We start from the raw sequence: 27,576 nt of genomic DNA, 5'->3' as shown, positions 1-27,576 counted from the left end.
TAGACTGGTGCTGCTGTCACAGACATACAGCTAATGTGGCTACTTTGGCAGCACAGCAAGCTAACAGCAGAATAAGAAAAGCCCTGTACTTCAGACATGCCCACCTGTGAGTCACACCAGTGAAAGTTGGCCATGTTTAATTTTGTCTTAAGCTTTTGTTTTGTTGTATGCTGCTAAGAATCTGAATGAATCACGGAAACACTGTCATTAAGGTTCAGTTATTGTAGTTTTATAATGTTGAACGTTTTAATCAATTGAAAATGGACGGCAATGCATTTTAAGTTTTTATTATTGCCAAATATGCCGATATGCTACACATGCTAAATATCTCTGCCCTCAGGTTTAGCTCAGTGCAGTTGCTAGGAGACCTGCTCTTCCACATCTCAGGGGTTTCAGGGAAGATGACAACAGAGACCGCTTCCGAGGATGACAACTTCGGCACAGCACAGTCCAACAAGGTACATGCACCATGTCTAATAAGTCAAAATTTTGGGGGTTTTTTTGACCAACTCATCACCAACACATTCTGTAGTTTAAACAATAGCAAAACAATTGTCTGAAATACAGTCGTGTGAAAAAATAAGTACACCCCATGGAAATTGTTGGCATTTTTGACATTTGGACAAGCAAACATTTGATCCTCTTTGAAACAGTGCCTATTAGTAAAATTAATATACTTGAAGAAAACAAGGAATAAGGGACAATAGCCTTTTCAGTAATTTATTCGACAGAAATATCAATAGATGTGATATTCTTCTCTGGAGAAAGTAAGTACACCCTTGGCCTCAGAAGCTAGTATTGCTTCCTTTAGCAGAAATAACTTCTTGTAGGCGTTTTTGCATAATTGTCCACAAGGCTTGCTGGAATTTTTGACCACTCTTGCATGCAATATTCTTTCAGTTGTAAGATGTTTGAGGGTTTTCTTGCATGTACTGCCCTTGCATTTCTTGCATGTTTCAAATCCCCCGACAAAATTTCAATGGGATTCAAATTCAGGCTTTGACTAGGCCGTTCCATAACCCTCCATTTCTTCTTTTTGAGCCATTCCTTGACGGATTTGCTAGTGTGATTAGGATCATTATCCTGTTGAAAGCCCACTTTCAGTTCAACTTTTGGACAGATGGCCTCACATTATCTTCAAGCACTCTTGAAGATATGATGCAGAATTCATAGTTGAATCAACGCAAGCTGTCCAGTCCCTGAGGCAGCGAAGCAACCCCAAAGCTTAACATTTCCACCATCGTGCTTCACAGTTAGTATGAGGTGCTTCTCCTGAAAAGCTGCCTTTGGTCAGCGCCAAACATGTCTGCTGTTACTGTGGAAAACAACTATTATGTTTGATTTGTCTGTCCAGAGCACATTGTTCAAAAAGGCCTGGTATTTGCCTATATGCACCTTGGCAAACTGTAGTCTTGCGCTAATGTTTTTTTAGACAGCAAAGGCTTTTTCCTGGCACGCCTCCCATGGAGGTAAAATTTGTGCAATTTCTTCCTGATTGTAGAAGCATGCACTTTCACACCAGCAGTTGCAAGACTTACTAGCATATCCTGTGATGCAATTTTGGGGTTCTTGGAGTCTTCTTTTTGCATCAGACAGTCTTCTCTCGGGTTGAATTTGCTGGAATGGCTGGTCGTTTGAATTCTGCACCACTTTTTAAATAATTTGGAGGTTTTTTAAATCCCTTGCCAGACTCATAGGCATCCACAACCTTTTTTCTGAAGAACTTCCAGAACTCTTTAGATCTTGGCATGATGACACCACACACCTCAATAACAAAGGGAACACCAGACACTAGATGCGAGAGATTTAAATAAGACACTCCCTAAGCAGGTTCTAATCACTGGAACCCAATCTTGAACACCTGATTCTAATTTTATGGATTTGAAGGTGTGATAAATGTAGGGGTGTACTTACTTTTTTCCATGTGATTGATTTTTCTTTGTGAATTTAAATTGTGAAAATTACTACAAAATGTCAATTTTATGTAATTTGATAGAGTATATCACCTTTATTAATAGAAACTGTTTCAAAGTGGATCAAATGTTTGCTTGTACAAATACATGTTTAAAAAGAAAAAAAAAACAACAATAGTTATTTCCATAGGGTGTATTTATTTTTTCACATGACTGTATATACCCTATTAGGGATTTAGCTTCACTTTTTATACAGTGTTTTGTCTCTGTTCCGTATCTGTCAATTATGGAAGCCCTAAGCGGCCATGCATTATTTGTTTTCTTTCTTGTTTTCTCGTGATCTTGACTTAATTTTTCTATTTTTCTGTGTGTAACTCAACTGTGTGTGTGTGTATGTGTATATATATATATATATATATATATATATATATATATATATATATATATATATATATATATATACACACACACACACACACACACACGTAATAATAATAATAATTATTATTATTATTGTTGTTGTTATATACATATACTTGTTTCTATTGCTCAGAAATTGATATCTGTAATATTCCTGTCAATGTGCATGTAGTTGGTGAATTTGTTCCCCATTAAGATACAGTACATTTAAGAGACATTTACTATGTTCACCAGTCATTATGTAAGGAGTAATGCACTTTGGTATGTGCTGCTGGCATTACTATTCCCACCATACAACAACAGTACACCCCTAAGTGTACAGTTAATAGTTCCTGTTGTCACTTACATTATAGCACTTATAAGTCATTTCCCCTCCAGACAAAAGAGACAGCTTTTGTATTACTGAAAAACCGCAACACCTTCCTTTATGACGACTTTCCCATATCTGAAAGCTTAAAGAAACACCTTGTTGACTACTACGAAGCACTGATCCGGGAAACTCCTTTCAAAAAATGCTAAATAAACATTTCCTATCTTGTCAATGATTACACACGTCTAGAAGATAACTATATTTATCAGATAACTGCCATCACCAGTGTTACAATGTTGTTTTCAGTTATTTAGAAATATTTCCTTGATTGGCCATTCACAATCGAGTATTTTGCACATCCATGTAGTAAGTATTTAGTAAAATGTTTGTTGTGCACCTCAGGCTATTATTGGTGCACTTGGGGTGGACCGAAGGAACCGTGTGCTCTCTGGCCTCTATATGGGCCGCTCAGACACACAGCTTGTGGTAAGACAGGCCTCCCTGCACGTCTGGAAGATTGTGGTGTCCAACACTCCGCGTACACTTCGAGAAATCCTGCCTACACTTTTCACCCTACTGCTGGGCTTTCTGGCCTCTACCTTCCCTGACAAGAGAACGGTACACACACAAGATTATATATTTGTAATAGTATACAATGATGGTACTTGTAGTTTTTGGCTCAAAAATGTAAAATTATATTTAGTTCATTTTACAAATATCAGTATTTTAATGAAAGTGCTATAGTACATAAATGCCCACATAAATAAAACTATAAATTACTTGCTTGTCCTAGTACTTCAAAGATGCACTTTGTCCTTGGCCAGATTGCAGCTCGTACTCTGGGGGATTTGGTGAGGAAGCTGGGGGAGAAGATCCTTCCGGAAATCATCCCCATCCTGGAGGAGGGTCTGCGCTCTGAGAAGAGCGATGAGAGGCAGGGTGTGTGCATCGGTCTCAGCGAAATTATGAAATCCACCAGCAAAGATGCTGTATGTTGCTTAACACTGCCCTTCTGATTTTTAAGATTTTATCTTGTTTATTTTGAACTGCGTTGCTTAGCTGTATTTCATCTGTGTCTTTGTGTGTTCAACAGGTGCTGGTGTTCTCTGAGTCCCTAGTGCCTACAGTGCGTAAAGCTCTGTGTGACCCACTTGAGGAGGTGCGTGAGGCTGCAGCTAAAACCTTTGAACAGCTACACGCCACTATTGGCCACCAAGCATTGGAGGACATCCTACCGGCACTGCTTAAACAACTGGTGAGCCAATCACTTGCTCATTTATGTGAGAGTGCTCAGTTGTCCTGTGATATAGCATGAGCAGCATTTTGAAAAAGACGAAGTGGCTGTCTTCATGTATCTTGGCAGAAGCACATGCTAGTCTTGACCGTCCCTGGTCAGTAGTTGCCATGTGATAGGGGAGAGCTAGCTAGTGGATGGGAAATGCAAATTTGTAACTAGACACTTGTAACTAGATTTTCTAGTTTCTGGTTTTTTCCTCATATTGTTCAGCACTTACTTAGAATTTCATCCTGCATAAGAAAGACACTCTACCTTGATAAGAGTTATTAAATACTGTTGTTTGGTTTGCAGGAAGATGAGGAAACTGCTGAGTTTGCTCTGGATGGACTGAAGCAAGTTATGGCTGTGAAGAGTCGATCAGTGCTGCCTTACCTAGTGCCCAAGGTTGTCTCTCTCTCCCAGAATATTCCTTCATATATATTGTTTCTTGATTAATCATTCCTTAGCACCATCTGTCATAAAGCCAGATTGACTTCTCTGGTAACAGTAACAAAAAATAATAATGTGCTTTATCATGCCTGCTTAGCATTATCTCCTTAATTCAGTTTTTGTTGTCTTGGCTAACTCTTTTCTTCTTTGTAGCTCACTGCTCCTCCAGTGAATACACGTGTATTGGCCTTCCTGTCTGCTGTGACGGGTGATGCTCTGACACGTCACCTGGGCGTGATTCTGCCTGCTTTGCTCTCATCCCTCAAAGAGAAGCTGGGCACTGAGGAGGGGCCTCAGGTACCCTCACTACCAATTACACTAAAACCAATTGAAACACAAGAATATTTTCACTGTTATGTAGCAAAATCAGTTATTGTTGCTTTTTTGTAATATTATCAAAAACAGAAGTAAAATATTCCTGTAGTTTAATGTGTTAATAAAGATGGTATTTATTACTACATCAAGGTAAAAACTAACCTGCTGAATGACAGTTTCTAGTCTAACATGTAAGAAATGTTGAGTGGAATTGAAAATCATCACCCAGTATTCTTACCGATATTTTGTTCATAACAATTACATCTGGATTTCATAAAGCTGAATAACATGTACATAACTTTGTAATAAGGCCGAATTATTGCTGCATTCACTCCTGTGCAGGAGTTAAGCAGCTGCCAGACTGTGATTTTGTCCGTTGAAGACGAAGTGGGTCAGCGGATCATCATCGAGGACCTGCTGGAGGCGACACGTGGTGCAGATGCTGGACTCAGGGAGGCTTCTGTTACCATCTTAAATGCATACTTCTCCCGAACACGGCTTGACTACAGCACTCATACACGCACACTGCTTTCCGGCCTTGTGCGCCTGCTTAATGACCCCAACCCTGAGGTGCTTCATCAGAGCTGGGACACCATCAATTCTATTACCAAGGTGCGAAAAAATATATAGCCAGGGGTTCCTTCCTCATGTCTTTTTATAATAACCAGTTGCTATGTCCATGCTCAGAAGTTTCCCGAGGACAGGCAAATGAAAATTAGAGCATTTTGTTATTCATAATATTTCAAAGGCTGTAGCTTGAAAATTGTTTCCAAGATGAACATTAGTTTGAAGCAGAAGTACTGACCACACGACATTCTTAAAGGTGGTTAGAATAAATCAAAGATATCTACCTGATGTACACATGTGCACACACACACACACACACACATTTATTTGTTTTATGCAGAAGTTGGATGCTGGGAGTCAGCTGGCTCTGATCGATGACTTGCACAGAGATATACGTTCAGCAGCAGCTGAAGTCAGGGGTGAACATCTGCCTGGCTTCTGTCTGCCCAAAAAGGTACAGACAATATACTTATATTTTGAATCATGTTTTAAGTTTCCACTTTTGGAGTCTCACTGTTTTTCTTTCCTGTCACAGGGAGTGACATGTATTCTGCCTGTTCTGAGGGAGGGAGTGCTGACAGGAACCCCAGAACAAAAGGAGGAAGCAGCACGTGCGTTAGGTGCTGTCATCAAGTTGACTTCCGCTGAGGCTCTGCGACCTTCTGTAATCAATATCACTGGGCCGCTCATCCGTATACTCGGAGATCGTTTCGCCTGGACTGTGAAGACAGCTCTACTTGAGACCTTGACCCTTCTGCTTCGCAAGGTTATTACTTTGTTTTTATGTTGCAGTTCCATGCACCTGTATTCCATTGAGGAATTTCTAACATGAAATTTCCTAACAGTAAATTTAGTCAGATGTTGCAAACGGTGAGCACTGCATGACCCGAAATACATAACAGAAGAAAGTTAGCAGAGTCCATTAAAGTCAGCCTGTGACTTTGCTATCATCAACTTGGTATGGTTACTTGGTAACCATACTAATGTGCTGTAGGCTGCACTGAAAGTGACCAGCTTGTTTCACAAGTTTGAATCCAATGGCAAAGTGTGCTGTAACTTAGAGAGGGAAAAAAATCACAAAAACATACAGGTGATCGAAGTGGCACTAATTGTACAGTGGCAACATTCTTTATATGTCTATTATTTTCTTTTTAAATTTTACCATATAAAGCTGCCCAAAAAGAATTAGGTGATTTGTGTCAGTGTCTATTGTTCAAATCACTATATAAATGAAATTATTTGAATTGAATAGTGGTATCACTGGCATTTAAAAATCGATAGTGGCACACTTTGAGCACCTCTATGATGAGGTATTGTACAGTTTTACCAATTTTGTGTTGCAGTTTTCACCATCCCATTGACATTGCATTGTGCAGTGTGATCAACAGTCAGATGGCAAGATTTCTCTCATTGTACAGTGTCAGGCTGGGTTTACTTGTCCTTTGCTATGAAGGATACATAAGGTGTTGCCTCTCCATTTCCTAATATATCTTTTGCATCCTGCCCTATTGTATGCAGACATGTAGCTTATCATTTCCATAACATTGTCATTTGTGGAAGCTTTACATGGCAAAAATTATTACGATTGGTTATGAAACCCCTGTAAAATGGAGAGAAAGCCAAGCTTTGAGATTTTAAAAATTTCACTCTGCATTTGTGTTATAACTTCCTGAGATTTTATCATACAAACACAAGAAGAATGTTTACAGAGGCTGTAGAATTTTGACTTAAACATGCACTTGCAAACAGAACATAAGGATTTAAAAAATGGATTAGTTATACAAACTTCAGTTTGTATGTCTTATTCAGAAAAACAAAGCATAATAATATTTTCCTCATATGTTGCTCTCTCTAGGTGGGAATAGCACTGAAGCCGTTCCTTCCACAGCTCCAGACCACATTCCTGAAGGCCCTACAGGACACAAGCAGACCTGTGAGGCTCAAGGCAGCCGAGGCTCTGGGACAGCTTGTTTCCATACATACAAAAGTGGACCCACTATTTACAGAGCAGCTCTCAGCCATTCGCAATGCTGAGGACTCAGGCGTCAGGTGCACTGCAGTCTACTCTTAACTCTGCTTAGCAAGGAGTTTTACCAATATATAGGTATCACTATAGCAAATTATCAAATTCCACTGTTAAGATGAGGAAGTTTAGCTTAGTAATTAAAAATGCTAATAAAGCTGCATTTTTTTGGATTGGCAGGCAGTCCTAGTTTCATGTAGAAAGTGTGTTAGAAACTGTTCCCTTCCTAATGTTCTGTCATGTGATGCAGGGAGACCATGCTGCAAGCCCTGAGGTTTGTCATTCAAGGTGCTGGAGCTAAAGTTGACCCTGCCATCAAGAAGAGTATTACTACCACATTGCTAGGCATGCTGGGACATGATGAGGTATGATAACCTGCTGTAGTCTTTAGTCTGGGTATCATCACTGATTTTACTCCATTTAGATGACTTTGCTAACAAGAAACATATTCAGGTGAATAAACAATCTACTTTTGTTACAAGTAGCCACAACTGCATGCATAAGAACTTTATGATGTATTCTCAAGCAGCACACAAATACATCATACTAAAAACTATCATCTGGCAATGTTTTCCCTTAATTACACTGGGGGAAATAAGTATTGAAGACGTCAACTTTTTTCAGTAAATATATTTCCTATGAGGCTATTCACATGAAATTTTTACCAGACATCAGTATTAACTCAAGAAATCCGGAAATATAAAGAATTCACAACATTAAAGTCCAAAAATGAAGTTATGTGTAATTAAGAGGAATGACAGGAAAAAAGTATTGAACAGGTTAACTGAAATTTATTTAATACTTAGTGGAGAAGCCTTTGTTTGTAATGACAGCTTCAAGATGCGTCCTGTATGAAGAAGTTAATCGGCCGCAGTATGGTGGATTTGTGGGGGCAGTGGTGGCTTGTCGGTTAAGGCTCTGGGTTACTGATCGGAAAGTTGGGGGTTCAAGCCCTAGCACTGCCAAGTTGCTACTGTTGGGCCCTTGAACAAGTCCCTTAACCCTCTCTGCTCCAGGGGCACTGTATCATGGTTGACCCCAGCTTGCTGACATGCTGGAGTATGCGAAGAAAAGAATTTCACTGTGCATATGTATATGTGATCAATAAAGGCTCATTATCATTTTGGCCCATTCTTCTAAAAATATTGTCTTTAAAGCTTGTTCAATTGGATCCAAGTCAGGTGATTGACTGGGCCATTCTAACACCTTGACTTTTTTTCTTTGAAACCAATTGAGAGTTTCCTTTGTTGTATGCTTTTCATCGTTGTCCTGCTGGAAGGTCCACCCATGTCTCATCTTCATCATCCTGGTGGATGGCAGCAGATTCTTCTCAAGAATCTTCCAGTAAAGGGCTCCATTCATCGTTCCTTCAATTATATGAAGTCTGCCACTACCATGCGATGATAAACAGCCCCACACCATTATGCTTCCACCTCCAAACTTCACTGTTAGTATAGTGTTTTAAGGGTGATGTTTTGGTGTATGACAGCCAAAAAGTTCAATTTTGCTCTCGTCTGACCAGACTACACTCTCCCAGTATTTCACAGGCTTGTTCAAATAAGTTGTAGGAAACTTTAAACAAGCTTCGACATGCCTTTTCTTTAGTAATGGAGTCTTGCGGGGTGAGTGTCAGCAGTGGAGTGCATTGCCTATTGTTTTCTCTGTGACGATGGTAACAAGTGTTTCTGGAGCTCTTTCTGAGTGATCCTTGGCTCTTGGGTTACTCATCTGACGATTCTTCTGACTCCCTGGTCAAAAATCTTGCGAGGAGCTCCTATGCATGGCCGGTTGATGACAGTGATGTTGCTTCCACTTCCGGATAATGGCCCAATGGTGCTTACTGGAGGATTCAGAAGTTTTGAAATCCATCTGTATCCGAGTCCATCAATATGTTTTGCAACAATAAGGTTACGAAGGTCTTGGGAGAGCTCTTTGGTTTTACCCTTCATGAGATGTTTCTTGTGTGACACCGTGTAGCAAAAAAAGCATTTTTATAGACCATCAATTTACTAACCCAGCTTATATTAATTTGCACAGATAGGGGGTATAATTACTTTCTAAGTACTTAATGATTTCAGCTGGTTCCTTGCATTTCCTTGCTTTGGAGAGCTGCTTTTTGTTAGCATGTTCAATACTTTTTTCCTGTGTCATTCCACTTTATTACACATAACTTTATTTATGGACTTTAATGTTGTGAATTCTTTATATTTCCGGATTTCTTGAGTTAATACTGATGTCTGGTGAAAATTTCATGTGAATAAACTTATTGGAAATATATTTACTGAAAAAATGTTGACACAATAATAATATCCAGAATAATAGTTTGCTTGTACTGGTAATATGGTGAAAATTCTAAACTTAAAGCACTTTTTCAGCACAATAGTTCACAAACCTCTGTGTGTACATTTCAATCTAAATCTAAAATTAGGTGTGGTAACTGCATGAATTATTTTGTTTAGAAAAAGGTCCATTTGCTGTAGCCTCATTCTGCAAACTGCTACTCAGTGTGGTGATAAATGTTAATAAAGATTGACTTGTAGCAAAACTGTACAGACCAAACCACAATGTTAGCTTTAGCATGCAGGTCGGAATAAAACCAGGGGTAGAAAAAGTACAGATAAATTATACTTGCGTGAAAGTATATATAATGTGTCAAAATCTTACTCAGTTAAAAGTGGAAGTATCTAGCCAAAACTCAAGTGAAAGTCAAAAAGGTGCTACTTTTAAATGTACTCAAGTATTAAACAGTAGAAATTACTGTTATTAAGTGATGAACATAAGTAGGTCACAGCAGATGATGAGTTGGAAGGATTATTGATTATTTTAATTGATTACTTTCAAGTAAATTTCTGTTTTTTAAAGACACGCATAAAAGCAAAACCAATGAAAAGCATATATATACACCTGCAGATAGGTGACAAATTAAAGGGAAAGCCTGAATAAATGAGTGGAGAAACATGTGTCTTCCAGACAGGTGTAGTGCATGATACATTTAAGCAATTAAAAAGTCCTACCATGTTCAGTAGCATGTTAAAAATGTGCAGGTCCAGTGAGCCTTGGACTTTGAAAGAGGCAATTTATTGGGACAAGAAAATGTCTGTGTAAGACATGATTAGGCTGTTAGCAAGAACAGTCCATCACCAACTTAACTCAGCAAAAAAGAAACGTCCTCTCACATTCAACTGCTTTTTTTTGTATTTGTATTAACATAAAAGCGTTCAACACCTGGAAGTTAAACTGAACAAGTTTCACAGACATTTGTTGAACAGAAATGGAATAATGAGTCCTTGAACAAAGGGGGGTCAATGTCAAAAGTAACAGTCAGTATCTGGTGTCCACCAGCTGCTTTAAGTACTACAGTGCATCTCATCCTCATGGACTGCCCCAGATTTGTCAGTTCTTGCTGTAAGATGTTACCCCACTCTTCCAACAAGGCATTTGCAAGTTCTTGATCACGTCTGGAGGGGACAAAAGGTTACATGTAATTTTCCACTGCAACAACAATCAGCTGTCCTTTCTGTCTCCCTTTAGCACGGTCTTAGGCATCTTACATTACAGACAATGCAGTTTATTTCTCTGGCCACGTCTGCAGTGCTCATGCCTCCCTACAGCAGGTCTATGGCATGTTCACGCATGTAAGCAGGCACCCTAGGCATCTTTCTTCTGGTGTTTTTCAGAGTCAGTAGAGAGGTCTCTTTAGTGTCCTAAGTTATTGTAACTGTGACCTTAATTGCCTACCGAATGTAAACTGTTAGTGTCTTAAGGACTGTTCCACAGGTGCATGTGCAATAATTGTTTGTTTCATTGAACAAGCATGAAAAATATTGTTTAAACTAGAGATGCATTTCAACAAGTTGTTTCACAGTAACTGGTCTCATAAACAGAAAACACATTACTCAAATTAGCATTAACACATTAATTAAATTCTGAAGATTAAAGTAAGATATCTTAACTTATTGAATGTTGTTAATTCATATTAACAGAATTAATTGACTGAATTCTAAAAAACCTCCTCTTAGGCTCACATTCTCTCACCACAAACAAAGGCATTTCTACTTTATCATTGAACATCAAACTGGTAATATTTAATATAAACTTTTCAAAATACAGGGTTCTACAGTGCGACTATTTCACTCGCATTTGTGACTGAAAAGTACTTTGTGTGACTGTGAATAAATATTTATTTGCACCAGTGAAGGGGACCTGTTCGGAGTTGTATAATACAATCGGAATAAAAAGTAAAACTCCAAAATGCATCTACACCGCGCAACAGTTACTTTCACACTGCTTTTCATCACCTCAGTCAACCGAACAAGTGTGTAAATACTGCAAAGGAGCCTTTATGATGACAAGAGTAACACTGTACATTATCTGCTTCTCTCAACTTCCCGATCTCACAACCGCCATCTTTTATTGATCACGCAAAAACCTGCGACTGTGACATGATTGTGTAGACACAGCGGTAAATTAATAATAATGTAAAGACATAAAATGTGCTTAGTTATGAATAAATCATTTAATAAAAAAATAGATATTATAATAACTTCATAAAATATAAATAAAATGAGAAATGAAATCATGTTTAATTACTATGGGTTGCACTTAATGTCAGTTTGACATTAATCTTAGTTCGCTATTTCCTTAGAAGGCTATTAGCCTTTTTCCTAATATGGATCATGCTTGTGTTAGTCTACTTTTAATTAGGACTCTTTAGGATTTAAAAATAAATATTTTATGTTTGTTTATCAATTAACCAACAGTATCTCATTGCTATTATTTTAATTCAATTAACAGTGACCATGAGCAGGGAGCTTACATTTAACTGTTTATGATAGACCTCCTGATTAAAGCTTAAACAAAAAAAGATTATCTGGATCAGTATTGGCTGTAAAAATCCAGATCGGTGCATCCCTAACGGACACCATTAAACTAAAGCGCTGGGCATCTGACGGGTAAATGAACTCACCCAGTCACATCCTATGAGATTATTCAGATACGGATACACAATACCGCAGAGCGGTTCGAGAACTGGCTCCAGGCCAGAACCATGACGGTGGAAAATGTCTAATAGTGTAGCTTTAAATATATTTAAGAGGAGCAGACTTCAAACACTGAACATTGAGGTTTATTGTATTTTAGTTTACAAGGTGGAACAGGTTCATGGTTGTTGTTTTTTTGCATACAGTCTGTAAAATTAACTGAAAATATTAAATTTAGTTTATCAGAAGGTAAATTAATGAGTCATGGCTCACACTATGTTCCTAAATTCTGTCATAATTGACAAGCTCAAGTTTTCTCATGCCTACTTGTGTGTTATATTGTGGCACATTAACATTACCATTTCTAAAAAATAAACTTCAACTGTGCTCCTAAATTTTTGTAATTAGGAGCACAAGTGCTTCTATCAAAATGAAAACATCATCAAAATGAAAACAAAAAAGGCTTGAAATATTTCACTTCATGTGTAATGAATCTAGAATATATTAAAGTTCCACTTGTTTAATTAAATTACGGGGGAAAATGAACTTTTCCACGATATTGTATTTTTTTAAATGCACCTGTAAGCATTGTTTTTGATACTTGGATGCAAATCCTTTGCAGTCAATGACTGCCTGAAATCTGGAACATTACATTACGTGGACATTACAAAATGCTGTTTCCTCCCTTGAGATGCTTGACAGGCATCAACTGTAGCTACCTTCAGTTACTGCTTGTTTGTCTGTCTTTTTGCCTTCAGTAAGTGAAAAGCACGCTCAGTTGGGTTGAGGTCAGGTGACTGATTTGGCCATATAAGAACATCCCGTTTCTTTGCTTTGGGTTACTTTTTGTGGTGTATTTTGTGTCATTATCCATCTGTACTTTGAAACGCTGTCCTATTATGGAATTAAATTTGTGCCAAAAGTATTAACTTTCCAAGAAACGAACATAAATATACAATGAGAGAAAAAATACACTCAAAGTGAAAACGGTGAACTCAGTGTCAAAAATTTAACCTGATCTTCAAATAAACAGCATTCTTTCTTAATGTAATTTACATCTTACTTGCAAAGTGGTGTCCTGTGCCTAATGATGGTACTAAAGGAACTTGTCTTCTTATTATGGTACTAAATGCTTTGCAAGCACATTTCTTCCCTTGGTATACAGGGACATATTCACGTATATGAAGAGAGAAAATTGTGTTTAATATTTATTGCATTCTTTTTGTGGTGGCAAACCACTCAGGATGTGGTTGGACGTTACTTTAGTTTCAACGTTAAATGCTTTTGTATGCATGTGTTTGTGTGTGTGTGTGTAGGATGCCACACGAATGGCCTCTGCTGGGTGTGTTGGTATGTTATGTGCCTTCCTGTCTGAAGAAGAGCTGAGGACTGTTCTACAACAGCATGTCCTTGGTAACCACAGACACACAAAATGTTCCTGTATAATGCAACCTGAGTAGTTGTATAGTAATTACATCCTGTTTGCACCTGTGTACTTGTGAATAGTTTTTGTGTTAGCGATGTGTTCAGAAATAATTTTACAAAACACTGCAGTCAGTAACTTTTTCGTTCCAATATCACAGATGTATTCAAACATTTTCTGCATGAGCCCCACTTCCCAGGTTTTTTTTTTTTTTTTTTTTTTTTTGAGAAAAACTAGACTAAAACCTAAAACAAAACTAAAAAATCCCTAAAAACCCCAACCCTTTTGCTTTTTTTGGCCATATAATTCCTGTTTTTAAAATGGGAAGCTCCTATGCAAAATGTATAAAGGTTGGCGGTTCTGAAATGGTCAAAAAATATATTTTTTCATACTTTCCATTTTACCCACACCCCCTGGAATTCCTTCGAGCCCCATTGTTCGTAACCAGGTGCATTCAGGAAAGTTTATATTGTGTTAAGTCACATGGCCTTGATTTACCTTTGCTGACCATCAGCAGGATTAAACATACAGATTAGATTTGCAGGAAGGAAGGTAATTTGACAGAATATGTCAGGTCATTTGTTGAGTATGTCAGAATGAATGTTGCAGTTAATGCAAAATTAAGCTAAGTTTGAGCATCACTTTACTGTTATCTTTATGTTAGACATTTGTATTGATTGATGTGAAATCTTCCATAGCGGATGTGTCAGGAGTGGACTGGATGGTGCGCCATGGCCGGAGCATGGCTCTTGCTATAGCTGTGAAGTCTGCACCCAAACAGCTGTGTGCTCCAGAGTACAGCTCCACCGTAATGGATGTTGTTTTATCCAACACCACTGCAGACAGAGTAATGTCGTCCTGCTAAAAATTCCCTTCTGCATGGCGTATTATTTAGCCATGCTCTTAAATCTACATACCCCTTGCAGAATCTGAAAAATGTTAATAATTAAAAAATAAGGGGGATCATAAAAATGGTTGCATTTTGTTTTTTATTTAGGAAAACAGTTTATATAACAGTTGTAAAACGCAACAGTTGTGTATGTAAAATATGTTTACATACACTACTACTGTATTTTAAAAAGTGCAAACATTCACTGATGCTCAAGAAGGCAACATGATACATTAAGAGCCAGGGGAATGTAAACTTTTAACAGTATGATCTTTGTAAATTGTTATTTTGTCTTCTGGGAAGCATGTAATATTTTGTAACTTCTGAAGGGCAGTATGAAATGTAAGAAGAAAAAAAAAGATCTTGAAACAAAATAACAATTTATAAAGATCATCCTGTGTTGCCTTCTTGAGCATCAGTGAATGCTTGCACCTTTTGCAGTACAGTAGTTGTGTTTGAGTCCCTCAATTGTCCGAAGTGTGAAAAGATTTATCTCACCATTATGTAGCCACTGTTGGAAAGGGTTCAAAATGCTCAGGACAAACAAGGGACTCATGAACAACTTTCACAAAACATAAAAACAGTCGTTGATCATCCAGGTAACAACACACATTATTAAGAATCAAGGGTATGTAAACTTTGAACTGGTTAATTTGTGTAAATTCAGTTATTATTGTGTCTTGTGGACAATATGTAAACACATGTTATGTGAAATAGCTTATTCACGGCAGTAGTAAATTAAATTATGATCCCTCATTTAAAAAAAAAAAAAACATTTTGCAGATTCTGCAAGGGGTATGTAAATTTATGAGCACAACTGTATAGAAATTATGCAAATGTATGATGCTGAAAAGAATATCTATCTTGACAATAATACAGTAGGTAGGAACAGTAGGAACATCCACTGGTGATTTTATTTATATTGTTTACTGAAAACTGATACCACATTTTATTATTATTATTATTATTATTATTATTATTATTATTATTATTATTCAGTAATACATTATTTGCCATTTGAAATTACCTTGCCTGAAATATATATAAAAAAACTTTAATTTTCACACACCACTTGCATTGTTTAATTAAAATAACAATGGAGTACATTTGATTCAATAACTAACAGATGCGTTTTTCTGCCTTTATGTTATACAGTACGTTATATGTTAATTGTTATATTTTAATGTTTGGTATTCATTTTTATCCTTGCTACTGCCTTGAGTAAATTATTTTTACATGAATAGTATTAGTTTCTCATAACTAATGAAATAAGTTTGAAAATAATGCTAGTCTGACTTCTGGACTCTACTGTATTTGACAGTATAATGTTCACTGACACATGTGGCACATTTTTATGTTCTTCCTTTCTGTTCTCTGCCCCTTTTTCTTCCCTTGTGTGGGGTGGTACTGTAGATTCCAATAGCTTGCAGTGGCATCAGGGCAATGGGATACCTCATGAGACACCAGCTCAGATCAGCTGGAGAAGATGCTGTCTCACCTCGTATTATCACTCAGTTAGTCAAGGTTAGTGCTAAAGTCTGCATTGGTAATAAAACAACAGTGATCTGAAAATGGTCAGCAGTTAATTTTAGCAATATTCATTATTGATAATACCTATCCTGGTATTATACGCAGTTTGTTGATTAATGTAATGTGATTCTGAGCAGTGTGACTAGTGTCAAGTGCTTCTTTAAAATAAAAAAATCTAGATCACAGAATTTTGCATAGTTTATCAGCACAGGAAAGTCCTCAGAACAGAGGAGTTTATGCTGTTTGGTTTCTCGGTAAAATGACAAGCAGCATTTTTTGAGGGAGAAAGAAAAGAGAGAGGTTGGTGAGGGAATGGCTGCTTATCGAGACTATAAAGTAAGTGAAAACAACTAACTTGTCTCTCATATGTTCCACAACATACATTAAATCTAAAATTAAATTAAAATGTATTAAGTTAAAATGCACAACATGTCATTCATTAATAAAGTAAAAATTGTAATCTTTCCATTTAAATGTTTCCATTGTAATCTGAAAAATCTCTGTGGTATAAGCGAAATAACCCTACAGTCCATGCTGTTATACAAAAAAAATGCATTTCACTTGTGTGTTGTGCGGCATCAAGGACAATTTAAGGCACATAATACATCTGTGTGCACGTCAGGACATTTATGGTCAAACAGGGTGAAAGTATTCATACTTGCATGTAATGTGAATGTGTCCTGTAGAGAGGCGCTGTAGCATAAACCAAGCCGGAATTTACTTATTTACACAATGAAGAACAGCTGAAAAATAATGTGGGTTCCATGTTTCACTGTAGGACTAACTAAAAGATAACATGGGCATAAATTTGTTTTGTAATGTACTGGGGGTAAAAAACAAACCTTGCATGATTTAATTATAAACCAAGTGAATAGTCAGTGAAAGTGTTTTTACTCATCTGTATTCAGTAGTATGAGTGGCTCTTGCATCGAAGAACTTCAGTTTAGTGTTTAAATCCAAATACTGCCAATCACGGAGTGACAATGCTTTAGTTTTTTTTTTTATTATTGAGTTGCTGTGATTTACATCACCTTTACATCATCTCCACTGTAAAGAGGAAGTTAAGTGTGCAATCCTGCATGATTAAACTGGCCATTATAATGAACTACAGCCATTATAGGGCCTTGCAGTTTATATAATATATTAACACAGGGGTCAGTATGGGCACGCCGACCAGTCTGCGGCTACGCAGCCGCATACGCAACAAGCTGCGGTGCACTGTGTTCTGACACCTTTCTATCATAGCCAGTATGAACTTTTTCAGTAATTTGTGCTACAGTAGACCTCTGTGTGGGATTGGACGAGATGGGCTAGCCTTCGCTCCTCACGCACATCAGTGAGCCTTAGCCCTTAGTGAGCCCATGACCCTGTCACCGGTTCACCGGTTGTCCTTCATTGGACCACTTTTGATAGGTACTAACCACTGCATACTGGGAACACCAAACAAGACCTGAAGTTTTGGAGATGCTCTGACCTGTTGTCTAGCCATCACAATTTGGCCCTTGTCAGTGTCGCTCAGATCCTTACGTTTGCCCATTTTTCCTGCTTTCAACACATCAACTATGAGAACTGACTGTTCTCTTGATATGTTATGTCCCCTAAGTTGGCCTAAAGCGTTATGAGGGAGACGTAGACATAAAATTGAAAGACAACTTTCCAGGTTTGAATATTATCACTCTGAAAACCCGCTGCCAGTGAACTGACACAAGGACGTTAAATAAATGCTGGAAAAGTATTACAATTTATTTAGTTCAAAGAAGAAATACAAAGGGAAAATAAATATGCATGCGATATTTACAAGGTAGTAACTCCAACTAAATGGAACACAGGGAAAAGGAACATGAGTGGTGCTAAATCAATGAAAGTAACAAAACTAAAACATGCTAACTATTTCCCTCCTCCCCTCCGTAATCTAACTGGAACTGAAAGAAAATAACCAAACATCTTCAGCGTGCAACACGCCCTGACTACCACTACTCTCGCTACCAAACCAAAATTGCATGGGGTGGTACCCGCTCCTTACCTATTGTGTTTAGCATTATCAGAATCTACATGTAATATGTAAGTCACGTGACGTACGTCCCTGGTCTGATGTAGCACAAACTACAGGCAAAACGTCCACCAACTCCACACACGAAGGGAAATATCAGGAAAAGAAACAAAACAAGCCAGTAGAAACAAAACAAATGGCCAAAGCCAATACATTTTACAAAAGTTACTAATCAACAAATAAACACATGAAAATGAAAACAAGCCACCCACAGAGTAAACGAAAGAGAATAGCAATCTAGCAACAGGATCAACATCCAGGTTATTGGCTGGATGTCATTGGCTGTTTCCGTCAATGTCATGGATGATGGACAGCCTCATCGACCCTAATAAGCAGCAGAGATAGAGAGGCAGAGCAGTGACCAATAGAAAAGAAAAGGAAGAGGAGAGAAAGCGAAAGAAAAAACACCACACAATCTTCCCACAATAACGGGGCACGTAACACTATCTCGTTCCAGTGGCACCTGGGTGGGATACATTAGACAGTCAATGTTATTCACTTCAGCTGTCAACGGTTTTAATTTTATGGCTGATCGGTACACGCACGCACTCACTCACTATCCACTTTATTAGGAACACTTGTACACCTGCACATTCATGCAGTTATCTAATCAATAAATCATGTGGCAGCAGTGCAACGCAAAAAAAAATCCTGCGGATACAGGACAAGAGCTCAGTTAATGTTTATATCAAACATCAGAATGAAGAAAAAGTGTGATCTTTGTGACTTTGATCATGGCATGGATATTGGTACCAGATGGGCTGGTTTCAGTATTTCAGATATTGCTGATCTCCTGTGAATTTAATTGAATTTTTTCATATAGCAGATGCTTTTATCCAAAGCAGCTTGCAAGCAAAAATTTCACACACAGCAGTCTCTAGAGTTTACATAGAATGGTGCAAAAAAAAAAAAAAACACTGAGTGAGAGACAGTTCTGTAGGTGGAAATGCCTTGTTGATAGGTTAGAGGAAAATGCCCAGATTTGTTTGAGCTGCCATGAAGGATATAGTAACTCATATAATCACTCTTTACAACGATGGTGAGCAGAAAAGCATTTCAGCATGCACAAAGCATCAAACTTTGCTGTGGATGGGCTACGACAACAGAAAAACACTTCGGGTTCCACTCCTGTCAGCCAAGAACAGGAATCTGAGGCTATCATGGGCACAGGCGCACGCAAACTGGACAGCTGAAGATTAGGGGAAAAAAATCACCTGGCCTTTTTCCTGTCTTCAACTGTACAGTTTCGGTGAATCTGTCAATGATGCCATAGCTATTTAAGAGTCCAAGAGAGCAAAATTAGCCATGAAGAGAAGAATGGGATAAAAAGTACTTACAATCAGATATTTTCAGATTGTTGAAAACGTTATAAACACAGAAAGCTATAAATATGAGATCTCTGCAATATTTTGTCCTCCAGAGTCTGCAGAATCAGTCGAGTGATATCCGTCTGGTGACAGAGCGAGTGCTGTGGTGGGTGTGGAAGGAAGCGGACACCCCAGTGCTGGAGCCCAGTCTGATTAAACCAATCATCAAAGCCCTGCTGGACAACACCAAGGACAAGAACACCAGTGTTCGCGCTCAGAGCGAACACACAATTGTCAACTTGCTACGACTCCGCCAAGGAGATACTGTCATGCAGGTACATTCTATAAACACGACTATAGTGGGGTTTTAATCCACTCATTTTAATGCATATTTTTTAACAAGGACACCTTGTATGCAAATTTCACAAATGCAAAAAATATGCTTAAACTGATGAGATTTTCAAATGACAATCTAGGTATCACATAAGTATTTCAGTCTTTTCAAGGCTACAAAATATTCTGAAATCACTTACACTAACATGAAAATAAATTTAGCTGTGACAGCTTTTTGACAACCTTTTCACCTGCTGAAATTAGGGTTTTTAACTAGCTAGCTACTGTTATATTTGCTAAATAGTATGCATCCCATTGGTGTACATACCATTTAGTACACTGGTATGCATTTGAAGCTGTAGTTCATGGCCATGAATTCTAACAGTAATTTAATTAATAGTTTTCATTAAGACAAAATATTGTTTATGCTTTGCATCAATAAAAATGTATCCTTGTAACATATCTATGCATGTTTATTTCAGAATATCAGTGCCATCTTAGACACTGCCAGTAATGAGCTGTTGTCCGAGTGTTACCGTCGATCGCTGAAGAAGATCTCAGGTCTGCCTGACTCCAATGAAGAAATCGATGATACAATCCTCACTTGATCTGCCCAAATCAGCTCTCCAAGATAGTCCATCAGTCCATTCTGATTTAATAGAGGATATGATAGCTTCACTGACAATTATGAAAAGAGAAAACACCCTTAAAAATAATTTCTGACTCTTCTAAAAATTCAACCTGTTGCAGTTACAAAGCAAAAAATTTGTTTCTCATTTAAGCCAGTTCTAGCCAAATGTTAATGTATTTCTGATGCCCAGTTTAGATTTTTATTGGATAAGCAACAGTATTAATTTTATCCTGTATTTTCAGTATGGTAATGTCATTCACTGAGTGTGCAAGTTGAGAGTGGGGCAACCTAAAGGATGAGACACTGATTTTTTTAATCAGTGGTATATCCTTTGATATAGGTTATATAAATAAAAGAAGAGAAAAACCACAAATAAAACATTAGTAGTAGTATTTGTTTTTACAAATTAAGCTATTTATTATTCTTACACATTTTGTACATCTTCACAATGTACAAAGATAATCTTCACAAATGAACACAACTTTGATGCATTTAGAAGCCTTAATACTATTGTCAGAAGTAAAAAGCTGAAGTTAGGCTATAAACGAACTACACCACGGTGGCATGACTTAAATGTCACTACCACTAAGCTTTCAACAACTCTTTCAATCTGTATTTACAAAACAGTTGGAAAATACTATAAACTGATAAATCTATAAGTTGGAAAGTTTGAGTTGGAATAGTTTGCTACAGCAAGGCTATATTCGATTTTTTTAAATTAAAGAAAACCAATGTAACAACATGATGGCATTCAAATTACAATCAACTTTTTTTTTTTAAATCTGCATTTGTGGATAAAATGCTTAGCCAATAAGATAGTTATTTACAGTATATTTAAACCTTTTATGGCCGCCTTCTTTATAGATCCCATACTTAATATCTATAAAAGACCAGCTTCAATACCTTTTTCTCAGTTAAGCAAATTTGCACTCTATCTCAAAAGGCACAAGAGAATTTACATGAGAAAAAAAATGTACTCTGTATTCTCGGTAGAGGAATTACAGAATCTACATAGTGCACTTTCAATGATAAACTTAGCACTAAGGAACTCATTTGAAGGATAGATAGCAGTCAATATTTTAAAGTGAGTCTCTTTTATTTTGGATTAAAATAAGAGGTTCTAATATATTTAAGAGTTTGCCTATAAACAGAGAGATCTACTTTTTCAGACCGAACTGGGCAAAAAAATGATTAAGAATTTGCCTAATATATTAGAACATTTCTCACTTTTAAACTTAAAGTGGGTCCAAGGTATTAAAAAAAAAGGTAGAGTTGGAGTGATTTGCCCATATAATAAATAACCTTTCATTAATATTTTAACATTTTGAAAAAAAGATGCTGGGACTGTAAACCAGAAACTATCCATGTTACATAAGAAACCTTGTAGCCATTTCAATTTTATTATTCCATTCATCTATTCAAAATCTATTATATTTAATCCACCTGTTTCATACGATTTAACTATATCAGTTTTCTTAATAACGTGAGTTTTATTCTTCCATATAAAATTGTGCAAGGGTTGATTTATTAACTTGATCACCGAAGAAGAAGGGGCTAACTCAACTTATGGATAAATGACCCTCAGCAAAACTCCACTTTGGTCGGTAGAGCTCTGCCAAAACCAGAAATGCTTCTTTGTAACCAATTATTTTTGCCTTTTTTAACTTGTTTACAAAATTAACTTCCATGCTTCTGCAAGGCTGTAGTAGATTGTTTCTTAAAATGAAAACAAACAAATTATCAAATCAAACATTAACAATAGGCAGACATTAGACATAATCATACAACATGAGTGACAATAAATAAAAAAAATAAAGTAAATATAAATAATAATGAATAAAAAAGATAACTAAATAAATCAGTAATGTAAACAAAGTGATAGGTTTACATAAGGGGCAAAAAGAGAACTACAGCGCTCTCAAGTTACTTAGTGCATTCGTTAATGTAATGACTTTAAGAAATTTGTTTAAGAAAAGGCGAGGGACAAAGCAAGTATTTCAGCTTCATTCACAAAATGAGCAAAGGATGGAGGGGTTTTCAAGAATCTACACGTGTGGATAAAAAACTTAGCAATTATAAGGATGTTGTTGGCCAGATAGTGTTGTGTGCAATCTTTCTTTAGTACACCAAATCTGACTTGCTTAGAATTAATGCCTCACATTGATATTCATATAAACCGCATTTTGTTGTGCAATTGAGTCCAAAATAGTTTATAGAGTAGTTACAGTCAAAGAAAACGTGTTCAGTGGATTCGATGTCAGTTCCACAAAATTTACAAGAGTTTTCTTCAATACCAAACTTTGATCGAAAAAAATCCTTAGATGGATAAATATCGTTCATTATTTTAAAGTGAAGTTCTTTCGTTTTTGGAAATATTGGGAACGTAAAGTAGTTCTTTCTAATCACTTCTCTGATTCAAACTCTTTGAAGATGTAATGACGTTTGATCCGACTTGGATGAAGTCTATTAATGAAAACGAGGCTGTAGTAGATGGGTTTTCCTGTTAGGCGTGATTACGTTTAATGTCCCCGACAACAGTTGTTGTTTAGCCACTTGTTAGCAAACGTCTTTTTCAAGAAACGTAAAAGCTTTTTTAAAAAAAATCACGAGTGGGTATCACTGAAATACAATCTGTGGTTAACACAAGTGCAAGATATTTTCACGTTTTATTGTTCGACATAAAATACATCAGTCATTTTCCTCAGCTCCTGATTGGTCAACTTCAGGTAGATTGCCAAATCGGCTCGCTCAACCATAGACATACCTAGACGCCGATTTGGCCCGTTGCTGCGAAAAAGTCAACGTGACTGCCATATTGATCTGGGCAAGAGTGCCCTTTAAACAAATACAAGTAAACGGGGAAGCTACGGTTTTTCTGGATAAAAATGCACAATAACGCTTACATTTCTCAAACGATTTCAATGGTTTATGATCTACGTTGAGTACAAAACAGTTCTGTCTCCAGTTACTTAGAAGCTTGATAGTTAGACTTGGAAAATTATTCATTGTCATAAGGAATTGTGAAAACTCACGCTTGTCAAGCATAGATTTAGCTTATTTTTCTTGGTTAATAAATGCTGAGACGTCGCTAATGTAATATAATTTAATATACATGAAATGTGCATAAAGATTTTTTCATTGTGGTAATAGATTTTTCTTCAATCCCATCTTTTAGCTTTTCTTGTACTCCAGGTTAAAATTCTGTTAACAAAGCTCATTGATTTTTAAATTCTGAAAAAAAATTAAATAATGCATGTTTAAGTAATAATTGACCATCATTGTGCCAAAATGGAACAAAATCAGCAAATACAAAACAAACACTGGCAGTCAGTCTGCTTTCTATATTTTATTGCAATAAAAGGATACGGATATACTCCAAAACATACAGTTACAAAGATAATAATTATAAGCTTAACCTTTATGGATCCAGTAAAACATTTACAGTGGTAAAAACATTTATGTGACGATAATGATGATAATAAATGTGTAATAGCTAATAATAATAATAATAATAATAATAATAATAATAGCTAATAATAATAATAAATTTGTGATTGGTAATAATAACAATAATAGCTAATAATAACAGTAATCATAAATTTGTAATAGCTAATAATAATAATAATAATAATAATAATAAATTTGTAATAGCTAATAATAAAGAAGTAGTAAGATACAGTAAGATTCACAATATGTCAGTCGCTCAGCCGAAACGAGGAGCTTGTCATAAAAGACGGTTTGGTGAAAAACGGCAGTATAGATGAAAATCTCGATAATGGCAATTTAGTTATAATTATAAACTATATAGAAAAAGTAGGCTATCATATAAATATTACTTATAGTTATAACTTGGGCTATATATAAGCTGAGACTTATTCCTGTTGCCCGGACCAATACGGCGGCGACGTTGACATACGATCCAGTGGCCAATGCAGCGTCTAGTTATATGTTTATGCGCTCAACTGCAAACACCACGCACATTCAAGCCGACAGCGCCCGAATTTTTTCGACATGTTAAGAAATGTTAGGAAGGTCGTTAACTGCTTGTGAGGGGCTCGACTCTGCTCGTAATATGTCTCACATGATGCGAGCCGCGACTACACGAGCACCAACGATTTCCACATGATTTCTTCCGACAGAAAAGAATGCGATCAGGAGTTGGTATGACACTGACTCGCCCGCCCAAACTGTGAATCGCATGGAATCACAAGATCACTATCAACAGAGCATGAACAACAATGTTCAAGTCTACATAACACTTATTTGTTAATTCATTGTTGATGCTGATGTGTAGTCATATATTCCTTTCTGACTGGATGATTTTTTTAAAGAAGTTGGATGAGTGCCTCATGGATAATAAAATTTGTATGAATGATAATTTCCTGCAGCTGAACCCTTTCATGCATAAATGATTTAAATGCATATACAGATTTTCCATGTACAGTAGCCTATATTAATTTTGATTATGTCTAAATATCAAATATTAAAAAGTAACTGGTTGTAAAATTAAAAAAAAAAAAGATCACATTTAAATTTTAAAAAATCTACCAATGTCTAAAATTTGTAGCATTCAGGTCTAAAATATGTAATGAAAAAACTACATTTTTTAGAAAATATAATTTCTGAACATAAAATTTACACAGTTTGGGACTGCTGCATGATGCACAGAGGTTAAAAAAAGAAGTTTAAAACACTAGTTTAAAACAAACATACATTCAGTGGAGTCTGACACAAAAATAATACATAAATTTATTTTATTTTTTTAAATTTCACGTAGAAATCGAAGATTGGAATCGTCAAATAGTCTTGAGAACTACAGAAGTTTATGTTAATTTACAGTAATGATTTGCAGTAATGAAAGTGATTTCTGGATGATTTACATCTTATATTTTCCTAAAATGTGAAAAAAATTAATTTACTGTCCATGAGTATGGACACTATTCATGTACTATGCATTTGAATGAAAATAAGTCAAAAGTTAGACTCTTTGTAACTTCAAAAGTGACCAGCACTTCTGGGGGAATCTTGGTCACCTTATACCTTTTTGCACCATCTAATGCAAGAATTTCAGAGTGATCTTTGATTCTGAACTTAAATTTGAGATATTCTTGGTGATTATATTGTAGGTTATTTTTTATTTTATTTTTTTGTAAGTTTTTTATTATGATGCTTGAGACCAACTGTTAATCTTACTGTATGTTTTTAAAAAAATTAACAAGGATGTCCTTGGCAGCTAACAATGCTTTTGCTTATTTTTTCCACATACACTCACTGAACACTTTATTAGGAACATCTGTACACCTATTCATGCAATGATCTCATCAGCCAATCGTGTGGCAGCAGAGCAATGCATAAAATCATGCAGATACAGGCCAACAGTTTCAGGTAATGTTCACATCAACCATCAGAATTGGGAAAAAATGTGATCTCAGTTATTCTGACCATGGCATGATTGTTAGTGCCAGACGGGCTGGGTTGAATATTTCTATAATTGCTGATCTCCTGGGATTTTCATGCACAACAGTTTCTAGAGTTTACTCAGAATGGCTTAATGGCGTAAAGAAAAAACACCCAGTAAGTGGCAGTTCTGCAGATGGAAATGCCTTGCGGATGAGAGAGGTCAATGGAGTTGGGTTTGATATGACAGAAAGGCTACAGTAATTCGGATAACCTCTCTGTACAATTGTGGCGAGCAGAAAAGCATCTCCAGAATGCACATGTCGAACGTTGAGGCAGATGGGCTACAGACAGAAGACCATGTCATGTTCCACTTTTGTCAGCCAAGAACAAAAAGCTGAGGCTGTGGGCACAGGCTCACCAAAACTGGACAGTTGAAAACTGGAAAAACATAGCCTGGTCTGATGAATCTTGATTTCTGTGGAGGCACACAGATGATAGGGTTAGAATTTGGCACGAACAGCATGAATCCATGGACCCACCCTGCCTTGTATCAACAGCCCTTTTTGGTGGAGGTTGTGTAATGGTGTGGGGAATGTTTTCTTGGCAGACTTTGGGCTTGTTAATAACAATTAATCATAATTTTTTACAGTGTTCCATGGTGCATCTAATGTTTTGGAATTTTTTTTGTACCCCTCTCCTTTTGACAGTGAGACCCTGTACAGTCTTTGTCAGCTCTGCATACCGTGGCTTCATCAGTCAGATGAAACCAAGAAGATGTGAAGATAATCCTATAGAAACCGTTGATCTTTATTTGGGGTTAATCAGAATAATATCATGATCATGATTGTGTGATGCTCAAACACTCACCGTCTTCGAGCATTTCTGAGATTCCTCTGGAAAATCCAGACATCATTTTGTTTACAGATGGTTCAGCTCAAGTCCTGCATGGATGCAGGGATGCTGGATGGGCTGTTTGCTCATCACACAGAGTGATAGCTCAGGGTCGCCTCCCTAATCACTTCTCAGCCCAGGTTGTCGAACTTGTGGCCTTGACTAATGCCTGCATCCTAGCTACTGGTTGTACTGCTACAATCTACACAGATTCACAATATGCCTTTAGTATTGTACATGATTTTGGCAATATCTGGTGGTGATGTGCCTTTTTAACAGCTGCATGCACGCCTATCAAACATGCCTTGTTTGTGTCTGATCTTTTGTCGGCGTGTGAACATCCAACACGTTTGGCTGTGGTCAAGGTTAAGGTGCATTGTTCCACTGACACTATTGAAGCTCAAAGTAATGCTATGGCTGATGCTGCAGCTAAATCGGTGTGCAGTCTTCCCTCAGTCTCAATTTCAGCTGCCACAACCTCAAACCTTACAAACTCAGATGAGGTTAAGCATGTTACACAGCAGATACTGTCCTCCCTAATAGACATGTATGCTAATGCTCCTGCATTAGAGGTGTGGTCATGGATGGACAAGGGTGCAAGCCTAGATTCTGCTGGTGTACATACGAAAGGGGGAAGATAAGCATTGTTGCCATACTTAGCTCAACAAATCCACAGTCTAGGACATATGGGTGTCCAGAGTGTGGTTCACCGATTTTCTTCTACATGGTGGAACCCTAAATTCCGTGCACATGCATTTGACGTTGTGCGATGGTGTGTTCTGTGTCAGGCTAACAACAATGCAACTGGGGTGCCAACACCTGCAGCTCACACCACAGCACCTTCAAGGCTGTTCAAACACCTGCAGGCC

General features: G+C 37.1%; 1 protein-coding gene across 2 annotated transcripts in view; it reads left to right on the top strand.

The window, feature by feature from the left end:
• gcn1 (GCN1 activator of EIF2AK4) overlaps nt 1-21,665 on the top strand; it is an 81,460-nt gene extending 59,795 nt beyond the window's left edge. For both annotated transcript variants that reach the window (XM_053624858.1, XM_053624859.1), the window contains 16 exons: nt 341-458; nt 3,046-3,261; nt 3,468-3,632; nt 3,737-3,898; nt 4,232-4,324; nt 4,523-4,666; nt 5,027-5,296; nt 5,592-5,705; nt 5,787-6,017; nt 7,107-7,300; nt 7,525-7,639; nt 13,570-13,666; nt 14,375-14,523; nt 15,979-16,089; nt 19,566-19,787; nt 20,268-21,665. In XM_053624858.1, the coding sequence (XP_053480833.1) occupies nt 341-458; nt 3,046-3,261; nt 3,468-3,632; nt 3,737-3,898; nt 4,232-4,324; nt 4,523-4,666; nt 5,027-5,296; nt 5,592-5,705; nt 5,787-6,017; nt 7,107-7,300; nt 7,525-7,639; nt 13,570-13,666; nt 14,375-14,523; nt 15,979-16,089; nt 19,566-19,787; nt 20,268-20,393 (2,527 nt within the window). In that variant the 3' untranslated portion in view covers nt 20,394-21,665. The remainder of the gene's footprint in view (nt 1-340; nt 459-3,045; nt 3,262-3,467; nt 3,633-3,736; nt 3,899-4,231; nt 4,325-4,522; nt 4,667-5,026; nt 5,297-5,591; nt 5,706-5,786; nt 6,018-7,106; nt 7,301-7,524; nt 7,640-13,569; nt 13,667-14,374; nt 14,524-15,978; nt 16,090-19,565; nt 19,788-20,267) is intronic.
• Nucleotides 21,666-27,576: the final 5,911 nt, after the last annotated feature.

This window comes from Ictalurus furcatus, chromosome 5 (assembly GCF_023375685.1).
Source record: "Ictalurus furcatus strain D&B chromosome 5, Billie_1.0, whole genome shotgun sequence".
NCBI classification, from domain to species: domain Eukaryota; kingdom Metazoa; phylum Chordata; class Actinopteri; order Siluriformes; family Ictaluridae; genus Ictalurus; species Ictalurus furcatus.
The sequence above is the reverse complement of the archived record's forward strand: the minus strand, read 5'-3'. Positions and strand labels throughout refer to the sequence as shown.